Below are 27843 nucleotides of genomic sequence, written 5' to 3'. Positions count from 1 at the left end.
CTTGTTGATAGTTAAGAATTCACTTAACTATCTTTTCTAAACGGAATCCCTTCTGAGAATGTTCCCACTTTGGTCCCTGGGCCATGATATGGGCCAGTATATTACCTATGGACCATCGTGATATAATGTGCATACATCATAATTGTTCTTATATAACATACATATTTCTTACTACACTACATTTAATTCTCTTCCTGTTCCCCCCACTAGTCTCTATCACTATTACTTCCTACTATATCTAAGTTAAAAAAGAGGCACTCAGTTCATGATTGTTCAATTGGCTGGATGCATTATAAGAAACTTTTCAGATTATTAGAACAAAATTCCTACTGGAAATCCTGAAAATAACTTCTCTCATGAGTTAAATTTGCAAAATTAATTAAATGATTAATTAACGTTGCAAACTGAAGAATCAAGTGTCAAACAGGAATTACAAATCATCTTACCAAGAGCCTTAATTTTTATTTTTCCTGTTGATTTTGTTAATGAACAGAATGATTCCGCCCATGTAATAGTTATGTGTTCAAAAATATACTAAAGTTCAACAAGTGGTAAATGCAAGGTATTCAAATGTTCAGTAGAAAAGAGCTGAAAATGAGTACACCAAAGAGTGACCCAGCTAAGTCATAGTCATATGCCATTCTCATTACGAAATTTTTTCCCCCTTAACACAGTTCTCAGCTTCAAACCAGGGCACCTCTGTTGCTTCACTTAGGTGGCCTAGGGTGAGCTCTGAGCTCCTGGTAAACCCCCCTCCATATGCCCATATGTTCATTTATGCCCTGTGATTTATTAAGTGCCGACCAAGTGCCAAGCACTTTGCTACATTTTGGGGATCAAAAGATGAGCAAATTTCTTTAGAGTCTCTGCTGTTATCAGGCCAAGACTAATCAGTAGCAGAAATAACTATTAAATAATTATACAAATGGATGATTGCAATTTTGATAAATGTTACAAAGGAGATATGTCTGCCCCATGAAAGCCTATATCGGGGCCTTAACTGTGGATGGTGACAACTGAGCTGAAATCTGAGGGAGGAGTAGAAGTTGATCATCACAAGAACACCAAGTTCTTCTTTTCTTTTACTCAAGGACTGGGACTTTCTGGGAACAAGTTTAAAAGAATCTGGTTCCTACAGCTTTTCATAGCATATGACAAAAGGCAAAACTGTATTAAACACCTAAGTGGGACCCCTGGAGTCTGAATACATGTAGGAAATCAGATCGAACCTTGAAAATGTGTCGAAATAAAAATGTGATGAAACATTGCATGAAAGATTTTTTTGTGGTCTCCAGAAAAAGTAGAGCAGGAGAACATTTTTCCTGGTTAAGTCAGCCCTATCCAATGGTACAGAAATGTTCCATTCTCAAAATTAGGTCACTATGGAAGCTGATTTTTAGTGACATGAGTCCTGGTCTATGATTATTATCCCTTATTTCCTGAGTGAACCACCCCCTGGGACCATGGAAATTCCTTTACTCTGTTTCTAGCTACAGTTTCTTTTAATTAAATTATTCGAGCATTTAAATGCTGGAGGAGACTGAAATGAACAAAGTCCAAATATTTTGGTCCCTGAAAGAACAATGCCTATTATAAATAAATAAAAACATATTTCATGTTTTGGTGGGGAGGGGGGCTCATCTTTCAGATTTCAGATGCAATCAGCCCCTCTGCACAAAATCCCAGATAGTTCTGACCATCTTATCCTTTCTGGAGCCAAGATCAGCCTCTCTGGCTTTTAATGATCTTACTTTGCTTAATTTTTAACCCAGGCTCATAGGATTTAAGTCTTTAGACTAAGCCTGATTAGGAGATAGGTTTCTAACCTATTCAGCTGAGATCAGATCCTGTACTAGAGAGTGTTGTGGCAGACAGATTCTAAGAGGGCCTCTGTAATATCCACCACCTGGCATTTTTGCCTTACATAACCTCCTCCTCTTGTGTGAACACTGCCTGAGACTAGCTTCTAATCAACAAGATGCAGCTAAAGGATGTATATATAATTACTTTACATAAGATCATAACATCTGACTTGTTTCAGAGACTCTCTTTCCTGCTGGTGATCATTTTGGGAAGCAACATAAAAAGAAATTAGAGACATCCTTTAGGAATCAACAGCAACTTATGTCCAACAGGGTCTTCTAGGGACCAGTAAGAAACAGAGGTCAGTTCTACTGTCACAAGGAATTGAATTCTGTCAACAACAACAGGAGCATGGAAGATTTGTTCCCCATTTACCCCTTAAACAAGACCTGACCCCAACTGACACATCTTTGTTATTGCATGGTTGAGAGTCCCTTGAAATGGAAAATCCAACTAAGTCATGCCGGATTCCTGACACACAGAGACTATGAGATACTACCTGCTATTTTAAGCTACTTATTTTGTGGTCATATTGTCAGACAGTAACAGAAATGTTATATAAAGGGGCCTGCTAATCTGAATTAACCCTGGAAAAAACCCTCTTTGCCCTAGTCATTGTATAAGTTCTAAGAGCTAGAAGAAAGAATTAAATTACTTAGGACTTTCATAATTTATGTAAAGTACTAAAATGAAATGAGTATGTGAAAGAAAATTGAAAAGTAAAAACTCGATGTTTTTAATAATAAGATTTTACTGTAAATTTTAAATCTGAAAAAGCAAATGCCAATAATTGAGAATAACCAAGAGAATCAGACTGGATAGAATAAGTTACACTTTATTCATAAAACATGGGAGGGACCAGGAGAAGAACAATGAGATAATTGTCCCCTGCTGTATACTCTGTGTATGTTAGAACATTACAATCTTTATTATATGAGAAAACAAAAATAAAATAATTTTATGTATTATTGATCATATGTCTGGTTCATACATACATCCACACAGAAGTACAAGTCCTCAGATCTCCCAATCTTGTATTTGATCAATATAAGAGAGAAGAACTAGGTTAATGTTTATGTTGTTCTGGTGTGTATCAGGTAGTATTTGGCACTCTTATAAACACACCCTGTGACCTGTCATTATAAACTTTCTATTGTAGACAATGAAACTGCTTTTGAGAAAAGTAATGTAAGGGGCACCTGGGTGGCTCAGTGAGTTAGACATTTGCCTTCAGCTCAGGTCATGATCTCAGAGTCCTGGAATCAAGCCCCGCATTGGGCCCCCAGCTAAGCAGAAAGCCGGCTTCTCCCTCTGCCCCTCCCTTAGTTTGTATTCCCTCTCTTGTGCTCTCTCCTTCTGTCAAATAAATAAATAAAATCTTTTAAAAAAGAAAAGTAAAGTAAGTCACATGGTGCGTGTAGGGGAGGACAGCAGTTTAAATCCATGACTTAGTGATCTTATGTACTTTTTAACAGAACATTCCCAATACACAAAGCTGAGAGTTAGGCAATAAGCATAATCCCAGAATCAAGGCTGACATTCATTCTAATTCCATTGGTGGATTTGTTTGTGTTTGTTTGTTTGTTTGTCTTTGGGGTTTTGGGGTTTTTTTTTTGATCAGGTGGTATCTTTGCTTTACCTGTTAATAAAAGTTTGAAATATCACATATACATATTCTCAAAATACACTACCATTTGAAATTAGGTTAGAAACTAATATGATTAATTTCTAATATGATTAAAGGCTAAAAAATGTACAACCTATAGAGAAGCATTTTTTTTTCTTCTTGCCTCTTTCAACTTATTAAATCAAAAGCTATGAAGAACAACGTAAGATCAGTGTTCTACAAGACAAAGGGTCACTATAAAGACAATAGTGACCTGCTATTTTCAAGCTTGAAAATAAAGGAAGAAATGGTGTTAAATCTTAACAGAAGAGACTTAAGAGAGGACATCTTGACATAAGTATTTTTAGACACAAATAGCTTTCTAAGGAAAATGTTGAGTGCCCTTCCATGGAAATATTTAACCATAAGAAAGATGTTCATTTTCTTTGACATTTCTTACAGTAAAAGTATATTTCTGCTCAGGGACGGAGAAAGACTAGAAGTAGTTTCCAGGCACATAATTTTATAACATGAATAACTCTTATATTTTAACACTAAGTTGTTTGAAATGACCTTGAAACCTGTTCTAATTCTATTTTCTTACAACTCTACTTTTTATTATATTGATATCTCTTTCTTATCATAAAAATCAAATCAATAACATAAGATAAAATTAGATGCACTGAGTATCAAGGGAAAGTGGTACATTTAGTGAACAATGACCAAAAATAAATGTGAAAAACAATTACATAATCCTTCACTTAGAAAGGTATCGGAAAATTTTCATACACGGACCAAATCTAAGGCTCATATGGTGGGCCAGCATGTGTGCTAGAAAAGAGACACATGATTTATAATTGGTCAACTAATGCCAGAGTTTTCATGAGCTAAATCCTAAACTACATTTACACTAGGAAACATTTCTAGTTCCAGTTGAAATAAACTTAGAGATTTTCCAGCAGTTGTTTGAAGATATGTATTTAAAAATATATTTGCAAGTTTTATGATTCCTAATTACTATAAGAATTCAAAATTTATCATCTTAAGGAGAGAAGAACATACTGTCTTTCAGCACTAATCAATCAATGCCATCAACATTATTAGCCAAGTACTTTATTCTGCTTAATAACTTCATTTATTCAGTTTGGTTGAAACTCTTTTAAGTCAAGCATTGAGATAGCTCAAAGTCTATTATGGAGAGACACGTGTCCAATCACTTTGAAAGGGTCAAGTCTAATATCAGATACCGAGTGATGTTCAGTAAATATGAATTGGTAATAACTGGTCACTTTTAAGTATGAAAAAGCATCTAAAGATCATACAATTTGTATCCATTTTAAAAAATCTAAGTCTTCATAAACAATCACAGAAATATCAGTAAAGGGTGAAAAATTCCTTTTAGGATTTTACAAGATTGAGAGTGTTTGCCACTATATACATGTGATGAACTGGAGTCGGATGTCATACAGTTAACCCAACATCATGAAAACTTTTTCCTAAAAGGGCTCAAACACACTGTTTAAAGGGTCAAATAAAATATAAATAATAATAAATTATTCTTTATTTTGTCTTCTTTCACAGGATATCATTGGTTTACTTATTTTACTTATTTGCCTAAGTAAATTAGTCTAAAATTAGTCTAAATTAGTCTAAAACCAAAAGCAGAATTTTTCTCTAAGCAGTCCTTAAATACCATAGTATATTCTTCAAGTGTCCATGGACTAGCCGTATTCTCAGCACCTGAGATCTTGTTAGAAATGCAGATTCTCAGACCCCACCCCAAACCTACTGAATCAGAACCTGCCTTTTAACAAAATTCCCAACTGATTCAGATGTGCATCAGATTTGCAAGGGATTGATCTAAGTGTGTGTACCTCCCTTCCTGCCTTGAACTCGCACCATTCATAGAATTTATTATTACTGTAGGGTAATACTTAGTTATGCTTTCTCATAACCTCAGATTGATGCTTTCAATGTTAATTCAAAAATATATGATGTATAAATTTTAAAAAACAAGACACGTTTGCACAATAATTCTAGAATAAAAATGTCATTACTTGCTGTGGACCCTAAGCTATTATAATTAAATGTTTTAAAAATTATTTTAATTATATTTATCAAAAAATTCTCTACAACAATATTATATCTTTTTGTGATATGTTGACCAAATAATTTATTGAGTGCTTCATGACAGGGTCTCATATGTTTTAGGAGCTCAATATTTTTTTTCAAAAATTTTATTTATTTTTTTGACAGAGAGAGAGAGATCACAAGTAGGAGGAAAGGGAAGCAGAGAGAGAGAGAGAGAGCAGGAAGCAGGCTCCCCACTGAACAGAGAGCCTGATGTGGGGCTCGATCCCAGGACCCTGGGATCATGACCTGAGCCAAAGGCAGAAGCTTTGCCCCACTGAGCCACCCAGGCGCCCCTCAATATTTATTAAAATAAAAACTCTACATTCATATCCTATTCTATGCATCACAAGTCAAATTTATGTATACATTACATTTGTATGCATGTATACTATATAAATGTTATTCAAATATCACATATTTTTGTGTTTCTTTTACCACTTATAATTTTGCTCTGTTATTATATTATTTCCTTTCTGGAAATTATCCTTTCATATTCATCAACAAAGGTATATTGCACTCTGCACTCTGCCCTGTACTGGAAACTAATGTTTTCAGGTGGAACTAAGGCAACTTTGTTTTCTTGCAAATTTAATTTTATGTTTACCTAATGCCAAGTTTCTCTTTTCTTTTACTTCAACAATTTCAATTAATCTCATTTGTCATATTTTCTTCTATTCCACACTCTGACCACTTTTTCTCTTTAATTGGCCTTATTGGGAAGATGGTTAAGCAAGAAGTTGTGTCAGTAGTTCATGCAAAGATACTTTAGAAGTCCTAAATGAGAGAAAGAATATCTCAGAATCTGAATATAAAAGAGAGACATATTTATTTTGTTTGAGCAGCAAGCAAAGTGACCACACATTTTTCACCCACCTCAAATAGATCATGTTTAGCTGACATGACTATGGGTTTCCATGAAATTAATCTCTGACCTGGTTTCTTTTTTAATGCTGCGTGTCAGTTTTCTATTAATAGGCTCTTATCCAGCGGAAAATGTGCATAGCTTCCTGGTGTGTGTAAACCTGTGAAGGTGAAGGATACCTATTCCAAAGAAGGACAAGATGTCCTGCGTTAAGACCTAAAATGGACAATATGTAGTGTATATTGTGTGTAAATGACTAGATAAATTTGCAAATGTTATTGATCATAGAACAAGTCACATTTGTGTTTCATAAATGTTCATAGTATTGAATGTAAGCAGAATCACTGTAGAGATACATTTTTAAAGATTTTGTTTATTTATTTTTGTGAGAGAGAGAGAGTGAGCACAAGCAAGCAGGGGGAGGGATAGAGGGAATAGCAGACTCCCTGCTGAGAAGGGGACCCTGAGATCACGACCTGAGCTTATGGCAGACGCTTAATTGTTTGAGCCATGCAGCACTCGATTGTAGAGCTATTAAGAAGGAATAAATATTGCACAAACTACAACCCTCTTTCCTAAAATTTGCAATTTTCCATAGTGACAAATAGAAACCAAAACAAAATGTCTCTCTAACTTTGCTGACTATTAAGGGGAAAATGTTACTCGTGGAAAACTCAGTTTATTGGAAGGAAAGTCAGCATACATTTCTGTGAGTTAATTATTAATTTATTATTAATTGTCCCAATAATGAGCTCTGTGACCTTGAAAACGAAGCACCTTTTTAGCCTCAGGTCTCTCATACAAAAGGGAGAATTATTTATTTTACTTAAAAAGTGATTTACATAAAAATATTTTGTGGAAAGTAAATTTGTAGTTCTTCTATGTCAATTTTGTGCCTTCCGAAAATGTGTCTCTTAGTATAAAAGAAAGATTTACAGTAATCAGAGAGCGATTTGTTTTCTTCTGCTGGCATAACAAATAAATACAAACTCAGTAGCTCAAAATAATACAAATTTATTTTCTTACATTTCTGTGACTCAGAAGTCCAGCATGGGTCTCAAGGGGCTAAAATCACGGTGTCTGCAAGGCTACATTCATTTCTGGAGCCTGCAGGAGAGTCTCCTTATCTCTTCCAGGTTCTTCAGGCTACTGTGTTCCCTGGCTCATAGCCTCTTCCCTCGTCCTTAGAGCCACTAGTGGCTAGTCAAGTCATGAAATTCTGACATCACATCTCCCTCTAACCACCACCAAGAATGTTCTCCATTTTTAAGGTCTCACATGGTTAGATTAGACTCACCCAGATAACCCAGGATAATCTCTCCATCTCTAGGTACTTAATTTAATCACACTGAAAGCTCCCATTGCCATGTAAGATCAGTATATTCACAGAATCTGGGGGTTGAGGCATAGAAATTCTAGAGGGTTTTTACTATAGACTATAACTAATAGTTTGTCTCTTTACCAATACACATTATGTGGGCACTTCTCCATGCAAAATGTTGCTTAAACCTGCTCAGTAGAGCAAAGTGCTGTGTGGAGATCCTACATGTTGAAATTCCCTGATGCACAACAAGGGCCCATTTTAAGCACACTAACAACAACAAAACAAAACAAAACAAAACTCATTCACATTTGTAAAATCTCCAAAGGATATGTAATTGAGAATTTACTTCAGTGAGTCTTTTGACAGCAGGAATTTCTTCTTTCTCTCCCTCTTCTTCTTTTCTTTCTCTTACTTCTTTCTTCTCCTTGTCTGTTCTTTCCGTTCTTTCTTCTCCTCCCCCTCCTCCTCCTCCTTATTTTTCTTCTTCTTTTTTTTAAACAAGCATATCTCCAGTGACTAGAATATTTTTATAATAGTCAACATTCCTTAAACATTTTTGAATCAATAAAGTATTGGATATGTGGATAAAATATTGATAAAGTTTTAGAGGTATAACAATTTTTCAATTAAATGATATCAGAGTGGTTGAACCTGGCTGAAACAGCGGTACACTGAATGAGTTAACCATTAGTCAGTGGGTTGTATAGTGTTATAGATTTGATTTAGTAGTTATGTGGAAGATAGAGGTCAAGAGATTACATGGATGCTTATGCAACACTAACAGTTAGTGTAACAGTTATATGTTGCCGCATAACAAAACATCCCAAAGAGTAGTGGCCTAAAACAACTATAATCATTTATTTTGCTCAGAAATATGTGATTTGGTTAGGGTTCAGCAGGCATGGCTTATGTTTCCTCCACAAGTATCAACTAGGGTGGCTCATGAGGGGACTGCAGGATACATTCTCAAGATGGCTCACTCACATGGCTGAAAAGTTGGTGTTGTTTGTTGACTGGGAGCTCAGCTGAGTCTATCGGCCAAGGACATTGTTATGGGTCTTGTGCAGGGTGATTCAACTTTTTTACAGCGTGGTTTCAAAAGTAAATATTCTAAGTCAGCAAGACAGACATGCATGACATTTTTATCATCTATCTTTGAAAATTATATAGTATCATTTTAATTATATTCTATCTATTGAGGTAATCATCATATGGTCTCTCTGGATTCAAGAGGAAGGAAAATAGATTCACTTTTCAATGGAAAAATAGTCATGGTCACATTATAAGAAGAGCATATGTGGTGGAAATATTGCTATTGCCACTGGTGGAAAATGCTATATGCCACATTGGGGATTCAAATATGAAATGATCAGAGCTTAAGTTAAAGCAGGCACAGTGGGAATAAAGAGGAAAATATGGAATTGAGAAATGAAGAGTCCAAAATTTAGAGACTGAGCAAATGGGAAAAAGATAAAGCTCTGTAGGGTCAAAGGAATAGTTAAATGGGAAAATTTAGTGAATTTCAATACACATATGTTGAACTCCTGGCCTCTATATACTTTCATTCAATAATATTTCTTGAATAATCTCTTTTTTATATCAGGTTATGCTTTAAATGTCAACATTTGAGTTGCTACCTACACATCTCAGATAGGAGTCATTGTATATTGAGGATTACTTCTTTATCTCTGAAAAGTCCTTACTATTCTATTCATTCCTCCCTGTTCTCCCAAATACTTATTTTATATATCTTGTAGGGATATGTCAATTTCTTCCAAAAAATAGGGCATTTCTGGTAGATAGCCACTGAGGTCATACTTTCTCCATGTTTTTTGACTAGATCACAATGATAATATATATACTACACAATCTGAATGTGCAAGGAATCTTCTTCATGGTGAATTCACCATTTTACATGGACCATAATGCTATGAAATAAATACACATTGATGATAAAACCATAGAATATCAAAACTAAAGAGAATAAAAATGATCATAGCTGTATTGTTCATTAGAGCTCTTCAATTTTAAAAAAGCTCAGATGGGGCGCCTGGGTGGCTCAGTGCGTTAAGCCTCTGCCTTTGGCTCAGGTCATGGTCTTAGGGTCCTAGGATCAAGCTCTGCATCGGGCTCCTTCTCCATGGAGGGCCTGCTTCCCTCTCTACCCCAACCCCTGCTTGTGCTTTCTCACTCTCTCTCTCTCTCTCACTCTATCTCAAATAAATAAATAAAATCTCTTAAAAAAATAAAAATTAAAAAATTAAAAACTCAGATAAGTTATGACATTCATACAGTGGAAACTGTGTAGCAATAATAACGTGAAATACAACTATATACAGCAAAATAGGTGAGTCTTACAGAGTGTTGAATTAATGTAGCAAGACAGAATAATGCATGATGTGTGGTTCCATTTATGTAAAGAACAAACCTGGCCAAACTAAACTATTTTTTATAGATGTGGTGGTCATAAAACTATCAAGCAAAGTAAGAAAACTATTATTTTAAAAAAGTCAAAATAGTTATTCTCTGTGGAGAAAGTATTGGAGAAAAAGGAATCTCGATTGGAAAGCAAAACCAAAATGAGAGTCACTGGGTGGGTGGCAGATGGGAATATTTTTCACAGGTGATGGGAACATTGTTTCCTGGACCAGGGACTGGTTATGCAGATGTCAATTCCACTATTGTTTAGTAAATACTATATAAATATATATGATTTATGCAGTTTTCAGTACTTACATTTTATAAAAATGGGCTTTTTTAATGTTTTAAAAAACTGTGATGATTCACAATATTGTCTTAACTCTGAACTGTTGGGGTGGCTGTTCTCTTGAATACCAAGTGGGACAGTGTTATTAAAAAATTGCGACAGTTATCTAATTTTTTTTCACTTAGAGTTCTTGCACATTTTGGCTTCTAGGTCAGTGTTAGCTAACAACTTAATTCTAAGTGAGTTTCTACAAGATTGGAAGACATATTTGTCATTTTGGTAGTGCTACAAGGAATTAAAGAAACATTGAAAGTACTTTAACCAGACATGTGGAGTTCAATACATCACAATATAAGGTGACTATGAAGTCAGGAAACATAATCCACTCTCGGGTTTATTATTTAGCTTCTTGTAAAACTGTATGAGGTAATTTTGCAAAGTACTGTCTTTCAGTTTACCTACCAGAGATGTTTCCACCTGTGCCTCTCTTCAAATTATGCTGTCAGTTCTCCACTCATTAGCTCAAGGACATAGAAAATAAGCCATCACCTTTCACTGATTTTTCTCCAGGGGAAATGTGTCGTGCCATTTGGTTTGTGAATCTCTTTGCCTCACACTTAAAATCATCGTCTTTTTTTTTTTTTTTCCATTTCTACTATAGAATTATAAGTGCAAATTTTAAAAAGCCAAATATAATTATATTTCAGGAAGGATTTCATTCTATCCCAAACAACTTTAGAATCATTGAAATAGATGGCATATTTATTACACTAACTTAGTTGGTAACTCTTAGTGGTAACTGATTTAGTATACTAATTCTTAGTTGGTAAATGGTAACTTAGTTGGAAGATATATTATACCATATCATATCACATATATTATGCATATATTATATTAGGAGCTCTTTCTTTCTTTTGTTTTTCTCAACATTTCAGAAACCTGTGTTGAGAGGGAGAGGATGCAGCCAATGAGTAGCAGTGAGAAAACCTGTTTCTAACTGGAAGTTCTAGTCTCATATATGTAGCCTCTTTTAAAAAAGTAATCCCAAACCACTAATCCAAATCCTTTATATTGACCTCAAAGACTCTTCCATGTTGAACTGGAAGATAAGTAAACCAGCAGTTTCTCATAGTTGAGTACGTTGATCCCACCTCTTTTGCAACCATTAGGATCTATGCTCACCTTTATCTTAGGTTCTGGTTGGTTAACTGATGTGTAGTTAGTATCCCCATACGAAAATGTCTGTGGTTGTTTATGAAGTTAAAACTATGTGAGTGATGCTAGTACATGCTAATTATCCTGCAATATCTTGGAAAGAACCTTTGACTGATTCTCTTGTTCCAAATGTCAGTAGAGATGTCTCCACCAGTTTTGATCCTCTGGCATAGAACATGAGACCAAGATATTAACTTAGTAAAAATATATCAAATAATTGTTTGCTAAATATATTAATCTGGAATTTTTAGGATCTAGAGATATTAGTAAAAAACTAATTATTTTCTTTTCCTTTATGCCCCTTTTCTTTCATTTATAGATATCCTTCAGGTTTTAACTTAAGTTCTACTCTTTTCTAGTAGTTCCTGATCAACCAAGTTCATCTATTCCCCTGCTTCTCAGCTTTTCCTAACATTCATACCTCAAAATACTTGATTTGCTTATTTGTTACGTATTAATTCATACTCTAGCTCTTTCATATGTATAAATATTGTACACTTTAAACTTGAGTGATGAGAAACCAAGGAATTTATCTCATGGTTTTTATGTATAATTTTGTCTGTTCTTCTTTTAGGCAACTTAGAACTAACAACATTGTATCAGATAGTTATTTATACAATTACAAATCTTTCCTTGAGGCTAGATGAATATATATTTCACAGTTAACCCACAAACTTAGCAGTTACTGGCCAAAGCAAATACTTGAAATATACATGCTTATTAAGTGAAGGAATACCCTTAAGGATGTCATAGTTTTGTCCCTTTGCATCCGTAAGTGAATGGCAGAGTGAAGGGACAAAGATAAGAATACCAGGTTCCAAAACACCTGAGTATTGAGAGTCTATGTCACTCAAAGACTTGGGCGACAGTATGGTTATAACAAGTTGATCCTAGTCACAGCATACAAGGTTTACAAATCCAGGTATAGTGGGCAGAAACTGAATAGTAAGCTTGGTCTACTTAAATCAAGAGATAAGCAAAGCTTCTAGTAGCTGTCAAAACTTTCATTTCTAATATAAAACTTTCAGTCACCATGAGCAAAGTCTTTAGAGGATTCTGCTGACTTAATGCTAAAATCTAGCTATTACCGCTACCCTACATATTTCCTCATCATGCCTTCTGAACCTTGGACTAAGGATCATCTCTCTTCATCTGTTGCGTGATAAAGGTCTTTCCCTAGTATCTTGAAAACCCTCTTTGCTTGCTTCCATGCTTAATGTGGTGCCTGTATAGAACCATAAATAACGACTGGCCTATAACACTAGTTCTCATAGTACTTGGAAAAACAGTGACCACAAAATTAGATTTTAACAACTTATTTCTCATTATTAACCTGAAGAAAGTTATTTAGTGAGTACCTGACCAACAGTATTATTTCAGTATTTGTTCATAAATTGGAAGTAGCATTCCAAAGATACAAACTGAGCTCAAAGCAGAGTATTTGGGGATCAAAAGCAGCAAAGGACACAATTACTGAGAGCCTACTCACATAGGAGAGCCAGTAACTAGGAATTGTAATAAACTACGAGTTCAAAATAAACCATGAATATAAGGTATCCTTTTCAATGACATAGCAGTAGGGTGCCTTAAAAAACTAGAAACTTAAAAAAGAAAAAGAAACTTTAAACCAGGATATTTTCCTATTTTCTTAGCCTCGTAACTCTGTACTTTGATCATCCTAGGGTCTCATCCCACAAATCACTAATTCCCACCTACCACCCATCTTCTCTTCATCTCTTCATTGACCAAAACTACTCTTTTTTTTTTTTTTTTTTGAACCTACTCTTGATCACCTTACTTTGGTCAGCTGTTTCACCTTCTGACAATGGCATGAGCACTGTAAGTCATCAGAGCGAAGAACAGGGCACTCTACTACTCTAAAGTCATTCTTTAAGCAGTTTCAATGTGTCCTCAGTGATCATAAGATTTATGAACAATAGCATGATTTTGTCAACTAAATTAAACACTTATCATTCATAAATCCAAACTGGAGTTTGTATATATTTTTATACCTGACTATTCTTCAGTCTACTGATGATCTTTTGCTCTTTACTGCTTATTTTTCAATCTACTATATTGCAATTGGGGACTTTGTATTATTCCTCATTATGTCCCTATTGTCTGGTATAAGGTTTGGTGCATAATAGGTTCTCAAATATTGACTCCAGCTGGATATACAAATCTGCCACGACTTCCTGATATACAAATCTGATTATAAGTTGATCATTAATACCACAGGGTCTATAATTTTGTTATATTTCAAATGGACATATTATGTTTGCTTGTTTTTCTCTAAATTCAATGCCTAATGCTTCTGCATATTTAAATTCACAAGCTTGGCATTTTACCATCATTGATAACATATAGATTTTATACCATATTCTTCTCCCCCAGGCAATTATACATAGGTTAAATAAGAATAACAATGGATAAAAATAATGGCTCCAGCACTGGAGGGCAAAGAAATGTCACTTAATAATTACCATTTTGTCTTGATGTTATATCAAATGTCTACCACAAACAGAAAATTCTCTTAGTCATATGATGATTTTATTTGAACAGGCAACAATGAATTTTCCAGGGAAACCTTGCTAAAAATGTTTCAAGGTCTAAACAAGTGGAAAATGATTCTCTCGTGTCTGTAAGCTTATAAATGCTCTAAGTTATTATAACACCCTATTTATATTATACCATATCATATCACATATATCATGCATATATTATTTTAGGAGCTCTTTCTTTCTTTTGTTTTTCTCAACACTTCAGAAACCTGTGTCGAGAGGGAGAGGATGCAGCCCATGAATAGCAGTAAGAAAACCTGTTTCTAACTAAGTTCTAGCCTCATGCTCCCCTATAAAAAGCAGGTTGGTGAACAAACATAAATTATCTATTCTTCTGGATTAAAAGACTGTATCTTTAATTAAAGTGAAGACCACATACCCCAGCCTGGGCCACAGATACCAAACTTGGAAATATCTAAGCCATACATATTTAAATGTAATATGAAGTACATCATAAATGAAATGGACTCTGTGGTTTATGAGGAAACAGCTCATTTACATACCAAAGAATCCCTCAGAATCCTAAATTTCATGTGCTTTTGACAGCTTGACTTCAGGCACAGAGATGTGGAGATGTTTGATGTTTAGAGAGCATAACTTGTACAGAGAGAAGCAGGACTTTATTCATTACACATTTGCCAACGATATTCTTTTCAACTTCCTTTGAAGATGGAAAATACTATCTTTTTGGACCAGAAAGTTCATCTATCTCTGCTTAACCCTCACTCGGGGCAATACGTGTTCATGCGACACCCAAATAAGCACTTCCTCTCAGAAATTATTCATGGCACTCTGATTCTTCAGAGAAAAAGGGAATTAGGGAAAGCAAAACTTAACTTGGCTGGATTTTTCCTAGAACTTCGGGTTGTACAGAAACTAAACTCCACAAACTTGGAATTATTTTATTATGTTAACGCATGGTTTTCTGATGAAGGTTTTCCCCCTGATTTTCTCTTTTTAAATGTGTTACTTTAAATAGTCTGCATTTTAAAAATATATTAAACATTTCTCCAAAGTGTTTCTTTTTATTTGATGGAAGAAAAGAAGAGAATAATGATTTCAACTCCATAACTGTAAAACCAAAAGCCTAACTGGAAAATCTTAACCACCTATGTATGCATGCTCTTTTCAAATTGATATATTCAACCCAAAGGTCAATATAGACCACTTTAAAATTGCTTAGCTGCACTGTTTTATGTTTCTTTCATATTAAATATTGTTAACTGATTAAAAATTAATGTAAACAGCACTGAAGGCTTTAAGTCTCCAAGGATGCCTAAGCCTTTAGAATAATAGCTGAATAGGCTCAATTCATTTTTGTATAGTAAAAGTAGCAAGGTTTTTAAATTATAGTCACAATGATGACCAAAAACAAATAGGAAAAAATTAAGCATTTAATCTGACAAGCATAACATCTTCCATGGGTACTGTGTGCTTAAAATGTGGTAGAGGGAAAAAAAGGAATAGCTATTACAAATCATTACAAAAGCTACAACAAAAAGCTTCTTCTTTTTTTTTTTTTTAAGATTTTATTTATTTATCAGAGAGAGAGAGGGAGAGAGAGTGAGCACAGGCAGACAGAAAGGCAGGCAGAGGCAGAGGGAGAAGCAGGCTCCCTGCTGAGCAAGGAGCCCGATGTGGGACTCGATCCCAGGATGCTGGAATCATGACATGAGCTGAAGGCAGCTGCTTAACCAACTGAGCCACCCAGGCATCCCACAACAAAAAGCTTCTTAATGGAACCCAGCAAAGGTTGATACTAAAAAGATGCATTTTCTGTTCTCTTTCACTGTAGATTTTGCAGCATGGATGCTTTGCACAATTTTTAAATATGTACATAAACATAATTTATCAAGAAGCATGATCTTGTAAAAAGTTGAAAGCATTCTTCTGGCCCTATTACTCTGTCTCCTATGAGGTTCCTCATCCCAACCCAGCCCCCACTACACCTCCCAACCCACCCCTACCCCAGACAACTATGGTTAAGGAAAAGAGTTGGTGCTCAAACCCACATTTCTGACCTACGCTCCACACAATTTGTAGTCTCTCACACTGCTTTTAATTATTTTAAAGCTGCCTTCTCTCAACTCTACACTACATTTTCTCTCTGATTTTCAATGAATTATGTCACCCTCTGTTTTTCACAGTCTGCTCTCCTTCTCTTTTTCTAAATTCAACTTGAGCAGGAAAGAAGATTGAGAAATTTTAGAATCAGACTGAGCAGATTTCTGTGATATCTGCCTCTCTGCCTTTCAGAGTTTCTGTGATATTTTAATAAGATAATCATACAAGACTTCATCCTTAATGCCCTGTCAATAAATATGATATTCCCTACCATAAAATTTTTTTAGAACTATTCTTCCTTGCCTCACATTGACTTCTTGGGTTTTTTATTTCTTTTCAAGTTTTCACATGGACTATTTAAAAAAATGATCGGTTACTAATTAAGATGTCTAATTAAATGTTACTAATAATTTTGAGAAATGAAATGAAACTAACCTCCAAATCTCATTATATTTTTAAAAAATTTTTATTTCCGGGGGCCCCTGGGTGTTTCAGTTGGTTAGTCATACACCTTCAGCTCAAGACATGATTCCGCGCCCTGGGATTGAGCCCCACACTGGGCTCCTTGCTCAGCAGGAGTCTGCTTCTCCCTCTCCCTGCTGCTCCCCCTGCTTGTACTCTCCCTCCCTCTCTCTGTCAAATAAGTAAATAAAATCTTTTTTAAAAAATAATTATTTCTCCTTTCCTTTTTTTTCTTAAATTTAAACCTTATTTTATTTTTTCAGTGTTCCAAGTTTTGTTGTTTATAGATCACACCCAGTGCTCCATGCAATACATGCCCTCCTTAATACCCACCACCAGGCTCACCCAACCCCCAACCCATCTCCCCTTCAAAACCCTCAATTTGTTTCTCAGAGTCCACAGTCTCTCGTGGTTTGTCTCCGCCTCCAATTTCCTCCAATTCCCTTCTCCTCTCCTTCTCCCTCTCTCCTCTCTCTGCTTGACTTATTTCATTCAGCATAATCTCCTCCAGTTTGTTCATTATTTCCTTTTCTGCTGTTACAAATATCATGCTCATTTCTGGACCCCTCTGTCTAAGGCAAGCATATTTGGTTTCTGTTCCAGTAACAGATTATTAATTTAGACAATAATTTGTACTTACAAATAAATTTGATGGTCAGTGAATTCACGGACTCATATATATTATAAAAAGTTTTTACTAAAATTTACAAAAATTTTTACTAAAAACATCAGCTTTGTGTGTGTGTGTGTGTGTTTCCTGGCTCCTTACTAAGGGGAGGCTTCAGAATTCACAAAAGTGGACAGAATATTATAATAAAACCCTGTGTACCCATCATCAGTCCCAGTATAATCAAGTCATGGCCAGTCCAATACTACATACGTTGCATAGATATTTCCCTCTGGCATATTATTTACTAACAAAACATTGTATCACATCATCCATATATATTTGAGTATGTATCTCCAAATTATATAAATATTTTTAAAACATAGCCACAATACAGTCATTCTGCTAAAGATAATTTATTAATATCATCTGACATTCAAAGGATGTCAAATTTTCAGTTATTTCACTGAAATTTTTAAGTTTCTCTGAATCATGATCTATTAATTTTATACATTATGAGGAGTTGCTATATATATATATATATATATATATATCCTATACGTTTCCTTGGCATCTCTTTTTGTTTCCAGTAACTTCTTTGAAGGCACTGAGTTGTTTGTACCGCAGGGTTTCCCATAGCCTGGATTTTGCTGATTGCATGCTACAGTGTCGTTTTTAGCATATTCTTCATCCATCTATTTCTTGAAAATTGGAGCCTGTGTTCCTTTCATGCTTTTTTTGTTAGTTTGTTTCTATTTGTGTATTCTTTTTTTTTTTTTTCTTTTTGTTTTTGAATCAGAAGAGTTAGTTCTAGCTATCATTTTAATGGTTGGTTAGACTTTGGGTTATATTTTGTCAAGAGTTTGCCTTTTTGTGGCTTCCAGACTTTTACTTATGAGTCTTCACTTTGTCCCCTAGTGCTGCATAAAAAATCAAACAAACAAAAAGTAACAATCTTCTCCTTAAACAACTGGTGCACAAGTCTTTTCATTTATCTGTGCCTCTTACAATTATGGTCCTTTTCCAAATATACTATCTTGTCAATGTCAGTTTTTAAAAATGTGATCATGGAAATAAAAATAATGTTCTATATGTGGTGTATTGCTTTTCTTGAACAGGATAACATAATTTGGAAGTGATTAGGGCTTGAACCTAATGCTTCATCCTCTTCCTTCTCCTCCCAACCCAAGTCGTCTTGACCTGGACCAGAATAGCCACTTGGTTTTGGCAAGATAGACACAAATATGTAGGCTAGATCTCCTCCTTCTCTTAATTTACCATCTGTTGCTCTAGATGACATAACTTGTGTGCATAGTAAATTAGCCTGGCTGTGAATCCTCACTCTTTTTTCTTGAGAGCAACAATTGGTGTTCATGTGCTATACAGTCTGTTGAAGCAGTGCATTGTATAAAAAAATTACCATTTGTGCTCTAAATTTTGAATGTCAAATCCTTCCACAGGTTTGTTACAGAGCAGTAAAACACAGTTGAGCTAATAGTGAGGAAACAATCCCATATATGGTATGATAAAACCTTCTCCTGAATCCTGGAGTTATGTAATAGTTTAGAAGTTGAGAGTTTGACCTAAGTTCTAATTTTTTTAAAAAGAATTTCCTTAACTAAGCGCTCTAATAAATTATAAGTTAATTATACGTAGGATCTCTGCCAGCTTGAATCTATTATGTAGAAATTTGTACTTCCTTATATTTCGGAGATCCTTAAACCCAGAGAACACAGTTACATAGATGTTATTGTAAAGCATAATTTGACTGTATATTAGTTATCTTGGCAATTTGAAAAAAAAATCACATATTTTATCAGCTTTTTAAAAAGTCTCTTCTTTCAACAAAGCTATTAAGAATTAATTAGACTTTAAAAAAAAGAATTAACTATCAAAATCACTCCAAAGGTATTTTGCATAGGGCTGTACATTGTCAAATCAATGCTGATTTGGTGGTTGCAAGTTCACATGAAACCCATAAGGGGAGTTGACTTTGGCACTTGTCTAGGAACAGCAGCCTCTGGAAAGGCTATTTATAATCCTAAACCTTAGCACTCTTTGAGCTTGATCCAGTCTGTGGCCTGATCCAACCTACTCAGTCTAGCATGGGCCAAATCAGAACACTGGCCTACCATAAGCCCCCATCAACCTCTGAAGTAACAGCAGGCTAACTACTAGTCTCCCATAGGAAGGAGAAGTAGTCAGCCTGACTCAGGTGGAGATCTGGATGTGAATCCTAGCTATACCATATACAGCTCTGTGAATTCAGGCAAATCCCTAACCTCTCTAAACCTCAAGTTCCTATTCCATAAATAGCAATGATAAAAGTATCTATCTCATTCAGCTGTCTTGATCATATAACAAACTTCATACAGTGCTCGACATTTAATGTCTTCTCAAAATATGTGAATTGTTATTATTATTACTTTTTAGATTCCTTTTTTTATTATTATGTTCAAATTAGCCAACATATAGTACATCATGTGTTCTTGACATGAATTGTTATTATAATTGTCATTATGATAATCTTTATGAATTCATCATGGCCAGAATCAATGTTATTATTTCTCTAAAATCCTTTGGCTTTCAATTCAGTCCTAGTTCTACTTTGTCTATGGCTCTGGACCTGAAACACAATTCCTTACTTAGCATTACTTCTTTTGGTCTGTCAAATGATGGCTTGGTAAATGCACATAATCTATATGAAGAACTTGATAAACTTTATCAATGTGTACTGCTTTACAGTTGAATAAGTGCCAAGAGAAGCCACAGTAGACATGAATTAAATCTTCTGACTTCCTTTAATTATCAACAACCATGGTAGACTCATTTAATCTGTATGAATCTCAGTTTTCCAAAAGTGGAGTCTAGGTCAGTGGACTAGAGCTCTCTAATGGGCTATTCTAACTCTGTCTTTCATAATTGCTATACAGCGTTTGCTTGCTTTGTGATAAATAGAGGGGAAGAGTCATCAGTAGGTGTCACGGGCTATGGATGTAGTACTTACATTTTCATAATGTTCCCCAAAGTGGTGGCGAAAGAAATACAGCAGGTGAGAGGAAAGAGTATAACATGTACAAAATGCTAAGGGAATACCATGTACGAAAGCTCTGTACAAAAGCACACCCCTTACAAAAGACTGAAAGAAGCCTATTGCAGCTGGGACACAAAAAAGTGAGAATCACAAAGACAAAAATGAAAAGTGTGTAGGAAAGAAGTGTTCCAGAAGCTCTGGATAAGCTCAGAGAATGACTGAAGTGCTAGCCTTAAGAATTCTTAGTTGGCAGTTTAATTTTCATTTGAGAAATATGATTAATAAATCATTCGTGAAAAGGAAAAAAGTACATAATTGATGTTCAGATGATATAGATCCTATGAACTGCAAAGGCCAGGGAGCAGGAAATGACCCTCACTAGCTGGTTTTTACACTTTCTTACTAATTCAGTTATTCTTATGGGAGACTCCGAGAGGTCTTCCAAGAATCCTTTAGATGCTCCATTGGAAGAAGATAGAAATAAAAGTTCTGTTTCATAATGAAGAATTCTCCTGTAAAAAAGTTTTATGAATCAAGTGTCAAGTCCTACAGAGAATAATCCACAGGCAAACATGACCTCCTGAATCGGCTGGATACCCACACCCCACACCCACAGGGAGGGAAACACATTCATAGGTATCTTGTTAACTTGTGCAGGGCTAAGCAAGCAGCTATAATAGGTAGCTCTCTTTAAGACAAACTAAAGGCCACATGACACAGAATATCTAAGGAATAGGAAAAAATGTTATTTATATTTAGTTAGCAAATTCTGAACTAAAATTGGTAAAGAGTAAACCTGATATCCTCTTACAGAAAAGAAATAACACAAACTGGTTCTAATCTTGGCAATGCCATTGGCTTGAGCAAGTCCCTGAACATCTGAGTTACAGTTTCTATTTCTGCAAAATGGAGATAATAATGCCGGCCTAATTGAATTGTAGGAGGTTTATATAAATAAATAGCACAAAGTCCTGAGCAAAATACCTGGTATACAGAAATCTCCCAGTAATTGTTTTTATCAATTTGGGGTGCCAGACTAAATTTCTCAGTGGAAAGTACAAGTAAGACATTTCTCCTTATAAATATTGACTGAAAATCTCCAACTCTGAAATCACTGTGTGTCCATACTAATGTCTATGCAAAGAGCCAAAACCGCACATTCTATTTTTCAGTTGTCTAATTAAAAACAAACCAGAACAGCATTCAACTTGGAAGCTGATGAGAGCACCACCTGTCTGATTTTCTTACAGCTGTCAGAAGCAAATTTTAGTTCCACCTCCCAGATTTTTACCCCAGCTAGAACTGGATTGTGTCTGTATTCAAAATGCTTTAGTTGTTTAAAGGGTTTTTCATTCTAAGAAATATACATTATTTTTATATTTATATATATTTTATATATGTATATATATATGAAACAATTGGTACCATGATCAAGTAATAAAAATTTATGTTTTAGTTATGGCATAAACCTTTTCAGAGGAAGCACTGAAACAAAATATTTAATAGAAAGATAGAGTTCATCATATAGAGAGATGGGTGTGTGAAAAGAATCAGAATTTGAATTTATTTTAAAATCATATTAATAAACATTTTGTGCATTTCCAACTTTATCTCTATAAATCTACCAATAGTAAAATATTCACAAATTTTGTGGGAGTACTTACAACTTAAATCTTATGTATGTGTGTGTGTGCATATTTATACACTGAAGTTAGAAGGAAAAACAAATTTAAAATCTCCATTTTAAAATATCATAAGGTAAAAATGCTCAAAATCATTTTTCTACATTTAAACATTAAATGCAACATTTTAAAATCATTGTGGTCTTTATCCTTGCAAGTCTTGTAATTTTTGCAAGGTAAGTTATCAGTTATAACCTTACATGACCGTAACTATTTATAGAGGTGCAGGTGACAACTGGTACCTACTGGGGCCTTGGGAATAGCACAGAAGTTTCACCATGCAAAATTTCAGAGAAGCCCCTTCTCTCCCCCAACACACAGATCTGTCAGCCTCTCCACTCCCAAATCCATTTCTTCAATCCGTATACAATCATTGATCAAGACAAGTATCTAAAAGCAACAATTAAGTGGACACCTTGAAGGTCAATGTCACTGTTGATTTCTACTTTTTCTTTTTCTTAATTGGTACTATTGGAAAATGGTAGCAGTACCTTCAGCAGTGATCTCAGTCATGGTGGTTGGAGAAAGGAAAGGCAGGCGAAAAGTTCCGGTCAAGTGGCACTTTGCAGAATACTTTAGAATTCGAGAACTCTGATAGGGGGCTCTGTGTGAAAAACGTGAGGGCTCTTCGTTTTCCTGGCTGTTTCTGCCGCCCCTTTGTTGTCCTGCTGAACTTCGTCTCTTCTCTGCAGAGTTCTCCCCCTGGAAACAACCTGAGCCCTTTCCAAGCGGCACTTGTGGCTCAGGCAGAAGTATCAGCTTCGAACAAAAATAGCCTCATCTCCCTAGGACTCTTTAGCACTTTTTTTTTTTTTTTTTTTTTGGCACTCTAGGGGAACACACATACACACACACATACACACCCCAGCTCTTCAGCCCCAAAGAAAGTAAGGAAACAACAACGAAAATAATAACTACTGTCTAAGCCCCCGCAGTTTCCCTAAGATAATTACAGACCTTGGGGTCTATGTCAGAAAACATGAACTAAAGAGTTGAAAGTAATCTTATCTGCGATAGCTCAGATGTATTCTTAGTGCCCTTAATGCTCAGAACATTCTTCTTTCCTTATTTGGTTTGGGGAGGGTCCTGCAACATCTACCAAAGGCAAAGGGGAGGGCAGTCTTCAGTCATTTTCACCAGGTTGGTTCCCTGGGGGTCTAAATCCACTTAGCAGGTGTAGTTATTTACTCAGGGCCATGACTTGAAGTTGCCACTATTAAACCCTGAGGCTTCCTTGTAGGGAATTAAAATTTTCCAAAGACTGGCCAGTAAGAAATATGTAATGTGAAGTTATAGTGACACTTGAGAACTGATGAATTACCAAATCTTTTTATTCTCTTTCATACCTGACTGAAAACAAAATATTTGAATTTATCGATGCAGTGAAAGAGAGGGGAGGTGACATAAAGCTTAAAAATCTAGAGCCAGCATTGTAGTAAAAGAGGTCAATTTTCCCTTTCTCAACTTCAAGAAAATTAAAGAAAAAGGATCATAGCAGCTAATGATTAACCAAAGGGGTTGGACTGATTAGCATTTCACCTCCCTACTCCCAGACAGGTGTTAATGAGCAGAGAAATATTCAATGGCTAGTGGTAGAAAGGGGAAGGAGAATCAAAGGGCATTGAGAATCACAAACTGCAGCCAATTTGAATAATCAAGGGGTGACTACACTTATCTTTTATTTTATTCTCATAGTCAACCTAATAAATGTTTGTAGTTTCAACTTCTAGCCTTAACTTGCTGCCTTTGGTTGTCATAATCTCTTTGATTTGTACAGTACTTCAGAGATCACAAAGGCAAGCCATGTATGTTGTTTTAATTTGGGGGACTCAGAAGAAAGTTACAACAGCTATTTCCATAGAAAACAACACACCCTCTACCCCATGTCAGCACTTTTGTGTTTGCTGCTTCAATTCCTCTCACCACAGGAAGTGTTCATATACTCGCAGAATAAGTAAATGAAAGAATCTTAATTCATAAAAGAGGAAATAATTCCAGGTAACACTCATGATTTTATACAAGATCTTACACCTAGGACTAAGTCTAGAAGCTTTTGACTCTGAGTCTGATACCTTTCCCAAGAGGAGAGACATTGTGGCAGACTCTACCATTTACAGATAATGGGGAATGCTATGGAAGAGGTCACCTGCAGATGGAAAAATGCAGACTCCTGGAAGCATGCTCCTGGCACACTGGGTTGGTGCCTGCTTTCTAAGATGGGGGGAGGGAGCCTAAAAGCAGAGTTCTCTTCAGTTCACCTCCAAAGGAATTTCCGTTCAATATTGTCATGGTGCTTCCAAATTTGAGAAAACATAGTATTTCCCAACTCCATTTGTCAGTCAGTCACTCTCATAGTCTCTCACTGTAGTTAACTGAAAAAAAAAAAAAAAAAAAGAAAGAAAAAGAAAAATCCAGTATGTAATTTACTAAGAATTCACACGGGTCAGTGTCTAAATAAAATTAGCTATCTTAGAGCAAGAATAAATCACAATTACAAACCCCTACTTAAGAAGTTGAAATAAGAATATAGAGCAAGCATACTAAATTTCTAGTGATAGATGTTGTACTTAAATCCCCAATCACTAATTTTGTGCTATATATACTAGATGAAGAAGAGTAAAAAAAATTTTTTTAGCAAATAAACATGTGTGCAAGAGAGTAAGTTTTTTAAATCTGCTGGATGAGTTGATGAATCTTATTAGACATTAGGAAACCAGTACATTTCTCATTTTGAAAAGTTATTACAACTTTCAAATTATGTGAAACCAAATTAATGATATATACCTTTCAGTTTAACTGGAACTCTCGGAAGCTTATCTTAGCCAAGTAACTAAAGGTATATACCCCATTTTTCAGGACACTCAGAATAAAACATTACAAACAATGTATTTTCCTTTCTTTAACTTTTTTTTAGCCTATCTTTGCTTGTAAGAGGTTTTCATTTTAAAGAGATCTTACAAGTTCATTGGGCTCTTTCCTCTTTTATTTTTTTTTTTTAAGATTTATTTATTTATCTGAGAAAGGGAAAGAGTGGGGAAAGAGGCACAGGGAGAAAGAATCCTGAAGCAGATTCCCTGTTGAGTGCAGAGCCCAGACACAGAACTGATCTCAGAAGCCTAAGATCATGACCTGAGCCCAAACCAAGAGTTGGCTACTTAACCAACTGAGTTACCCAGATAAACTTCATTGGGCTTTTTCGACATAACCTGAAAAGTGGTGGCTCTCTCTTCTTAGTAAAGGCTTCCTGGATTGGCATAAGTAGATATGTTATGTATACAGGAATAACTGACCTGATGCATTATTAACTGATGGGTCTTTATAAGTCAATGGTAAACCCTGAAAGTTTGTTCTCCTACTAAATGTTCCATTTAGTCCAAGCTGCCTCTCCAACTTATTTATACTGGTCATTGCCCCTTGTGATTTTCACTCAATATTCTAATTATTCAAATTAGTAGACAAAACTATTCTTCTTTAGAACAATGTTTTTAAAAAATCTTGTAGCTCTGTCAGCTCTTACTATAAACTAGCAATCACTAACACCTATATTGCACTTGGATATGGAAGAAGATATTTTTATTGAATTTCAGAATTTGAAAAGATTCAGGAGCCAACCGGAGGTTTTGACGATTTTAGGTTTCCACCAAAAGTATCATAAAATAAAACAAAATGAAATTAAAAAATTATTTTAAGACCATATTACATTATCTTGTTCTGTGCCAATGTATGTGTGCTTAATGAAGTAGTGGGAAGATATATATTTAGGAGAAAATAGTTATGTACTACCAGTTACCTATTTCTCAAGCAAAAGAGATATTTGAGAGAAAGCAGACTTTACGGTTACTTCTCAATATCTTCTATTTCTTAGGAGCACCTGGGTGGCTCAGTCGGTTAAGCATTTGTCTTTTGTTCAGGTCATGGTCCCAGGGTCCTGGGATTGAGCCCCATATCGAGCTCTCTGTTGAGTGGAGAACCTGTTTCTCCCTCGCTGTCTGTCTGCTGTTCCCCCTGCTTGTGCTCTCACTGTCAAATAAATAAATAAAATCTTAAAAAATAAAGATCTTCTATTTCTTAATATATGGATACAAAGAGCTTATAGGTGAATAAACTATACATGAATTGGTGACAAATAAAAATAAAGTAATAAAACTCTGTACAATTTTTTAAAAGATATTGTACACTTAAAGCATGACTAAATTTGTGGGATACTTAATTTGGATCAAAGTGCTTTTTACTTGAATCCTAACATAATAACAGGTATAACTTTTACGTGAGCTTAAGTATTCAGGTTCATTTCAGTAAGAGACAAAGGTAAATAACCAACCAGAATGACTTTGGAAAAAAAAGGCAGGGAGGTAGGGGACAGAACACTATAATGTAAGAAATTTGATATTTGCACCAGCAAAATGCAAGCTACTATTTCACTGCTTCGGTTAAAGTAGCTTACCAGGGGAAATAAACAAAAAAGAAATGCTTTACTTTTAGTTTCATAAGTGAAGAAAAACTTCACAAAAAACAACCTAGCTTTAGAAAGAATAAATACTGGACTTTTAAACCTTAGAAGAAAGAAATATAAAAGAAATTAGGAGCACTGAATGTGAACTTGAGAGCCATTGATAGTATTTACTTTCATCTGACCTTGAAATCCCATCACATGACCTAGAAAGTCCTCTGAAGCCCTCATTTGATAAACTTAATCTTCAGAATCACAAGAAAAGCCTCAATTGAACTATTAGTCCATTAATCTTACTTTGTCTCAGCGCTGCTGTTCACTTCATTTTAAATTATTTTGTGTTCTACTTTTGTCATGGAAATCTCATTCCATCCTCATTATTTTCTCGAAATGGCCTGTGCTCATTTCTTTAACCAAAGGTTGAAAGTCTTCCCATAAGTTTGGCTTACCATCTGATTATTTAGAAACTGTGTAATCCAGCTTGGTTCAAATGACAGAAGGCATTCCAGTGCAATTAAACACTTTCCTCTCTTTAATTCTGACTCATGGGTAGCTGAGTCTCCAATATCAGGTTTCTTCCCTCACAGGCATTTGACATTGTCAAACATTGTCTCAGAAGTTTGCCTGAGTCAGTTCAGCCTTCAGTTAACAAAGGCAGCGGTTGCCCCTTCCTTCTCAGGGATTCTATTCTCTGAATTCCTGGCTTCTGTCCACTACCACGGTCCTCTTTACAAGGACCTGCCATATCCTGTAGTGGGTGGTCCTATGGAATCCATAATTTGGATTATTGTTTTCTGCTTCATTGTCAGTCATGTATGACCTTCAGTCTGTAGTCCTAGTTGTTGTTCAAAAGGAATTTTTTATTTATGCTTTTTAATTTTCTTACAAAAGCATAACTTTTTATTTTTTTATTTTTGATTTTTTTTAAGATTTTATTTATTTATTTGACAGAGGGAGATCACAAGTAGGTAGAGAGGCAGGCAGAGAGACAGGTAGGGAAACAGGCTCCCTGCCAAGCAGAAAGCCCAATGCAGGACTTGATCCCAGGACCCTGAGATCATGACCTGAGCTGAAGGCAGAGGCTTAACCCATTGAGCCACCCAGGCACCCCATAAGTAACTTTTTTAAATAAAGGATAGTATCTGCTGTTTTTAGATACAAATTTCTTTTCCTCTAAAAATAATTTAAATGAGCATTTCTATTTTCTAACTTGGCTGAAATTTACAACATCATCACCTTGTTTTTTTTTTTTTTTTCATTTTGATGTTTTTTG

At 35.3% G+C, this 27843-nt stretch overlaps 1 protein-coding gene across 20 annotated transcripts in view; it reads right to left on the bottom strand.

Annotated features, from left to right (window-relative positions):
* Window positions 1–22881, bottom strand: part of TRDN (triadin) — a 379193-nt gene extending 356312 nt beyond the window's left edge. For all 20 annotated transcript variants that reach the window (XM_082729949.1, XM_082729966.1, XM_082729962.1 and 17 more), the window contains exon 1: window positions 22612–22881. In XM_082729949.1, coding sequence (XP_082586075.1) covers window positions 22612–22633 — 22 coding nt within the window. In that variant the 5' untranslated portion in view covers window positions 22634–22881. The remainder of the gene's footprint in view (window positions 1–22611) is intronic.
* Between the last annotated feature and the right edge of the window lie 4962 nt (window positions 22882–27843).

The sequence above is a fragment of the Mustela nivalis genome (assembly GCF_964662115.1).
Source record: "Mustela nivalis genome assembly, chromosome: 5".
NCBI lineage: Eukaryota > Metazoa > Chordata > Mammalia > Carnivora > Mustelidae > Mustela > Mustela nivalis.
Note: the sequence above shows the minus strand (reverse complement) of the source record. Positions and strands in the feature narration are given on the sequence as shown.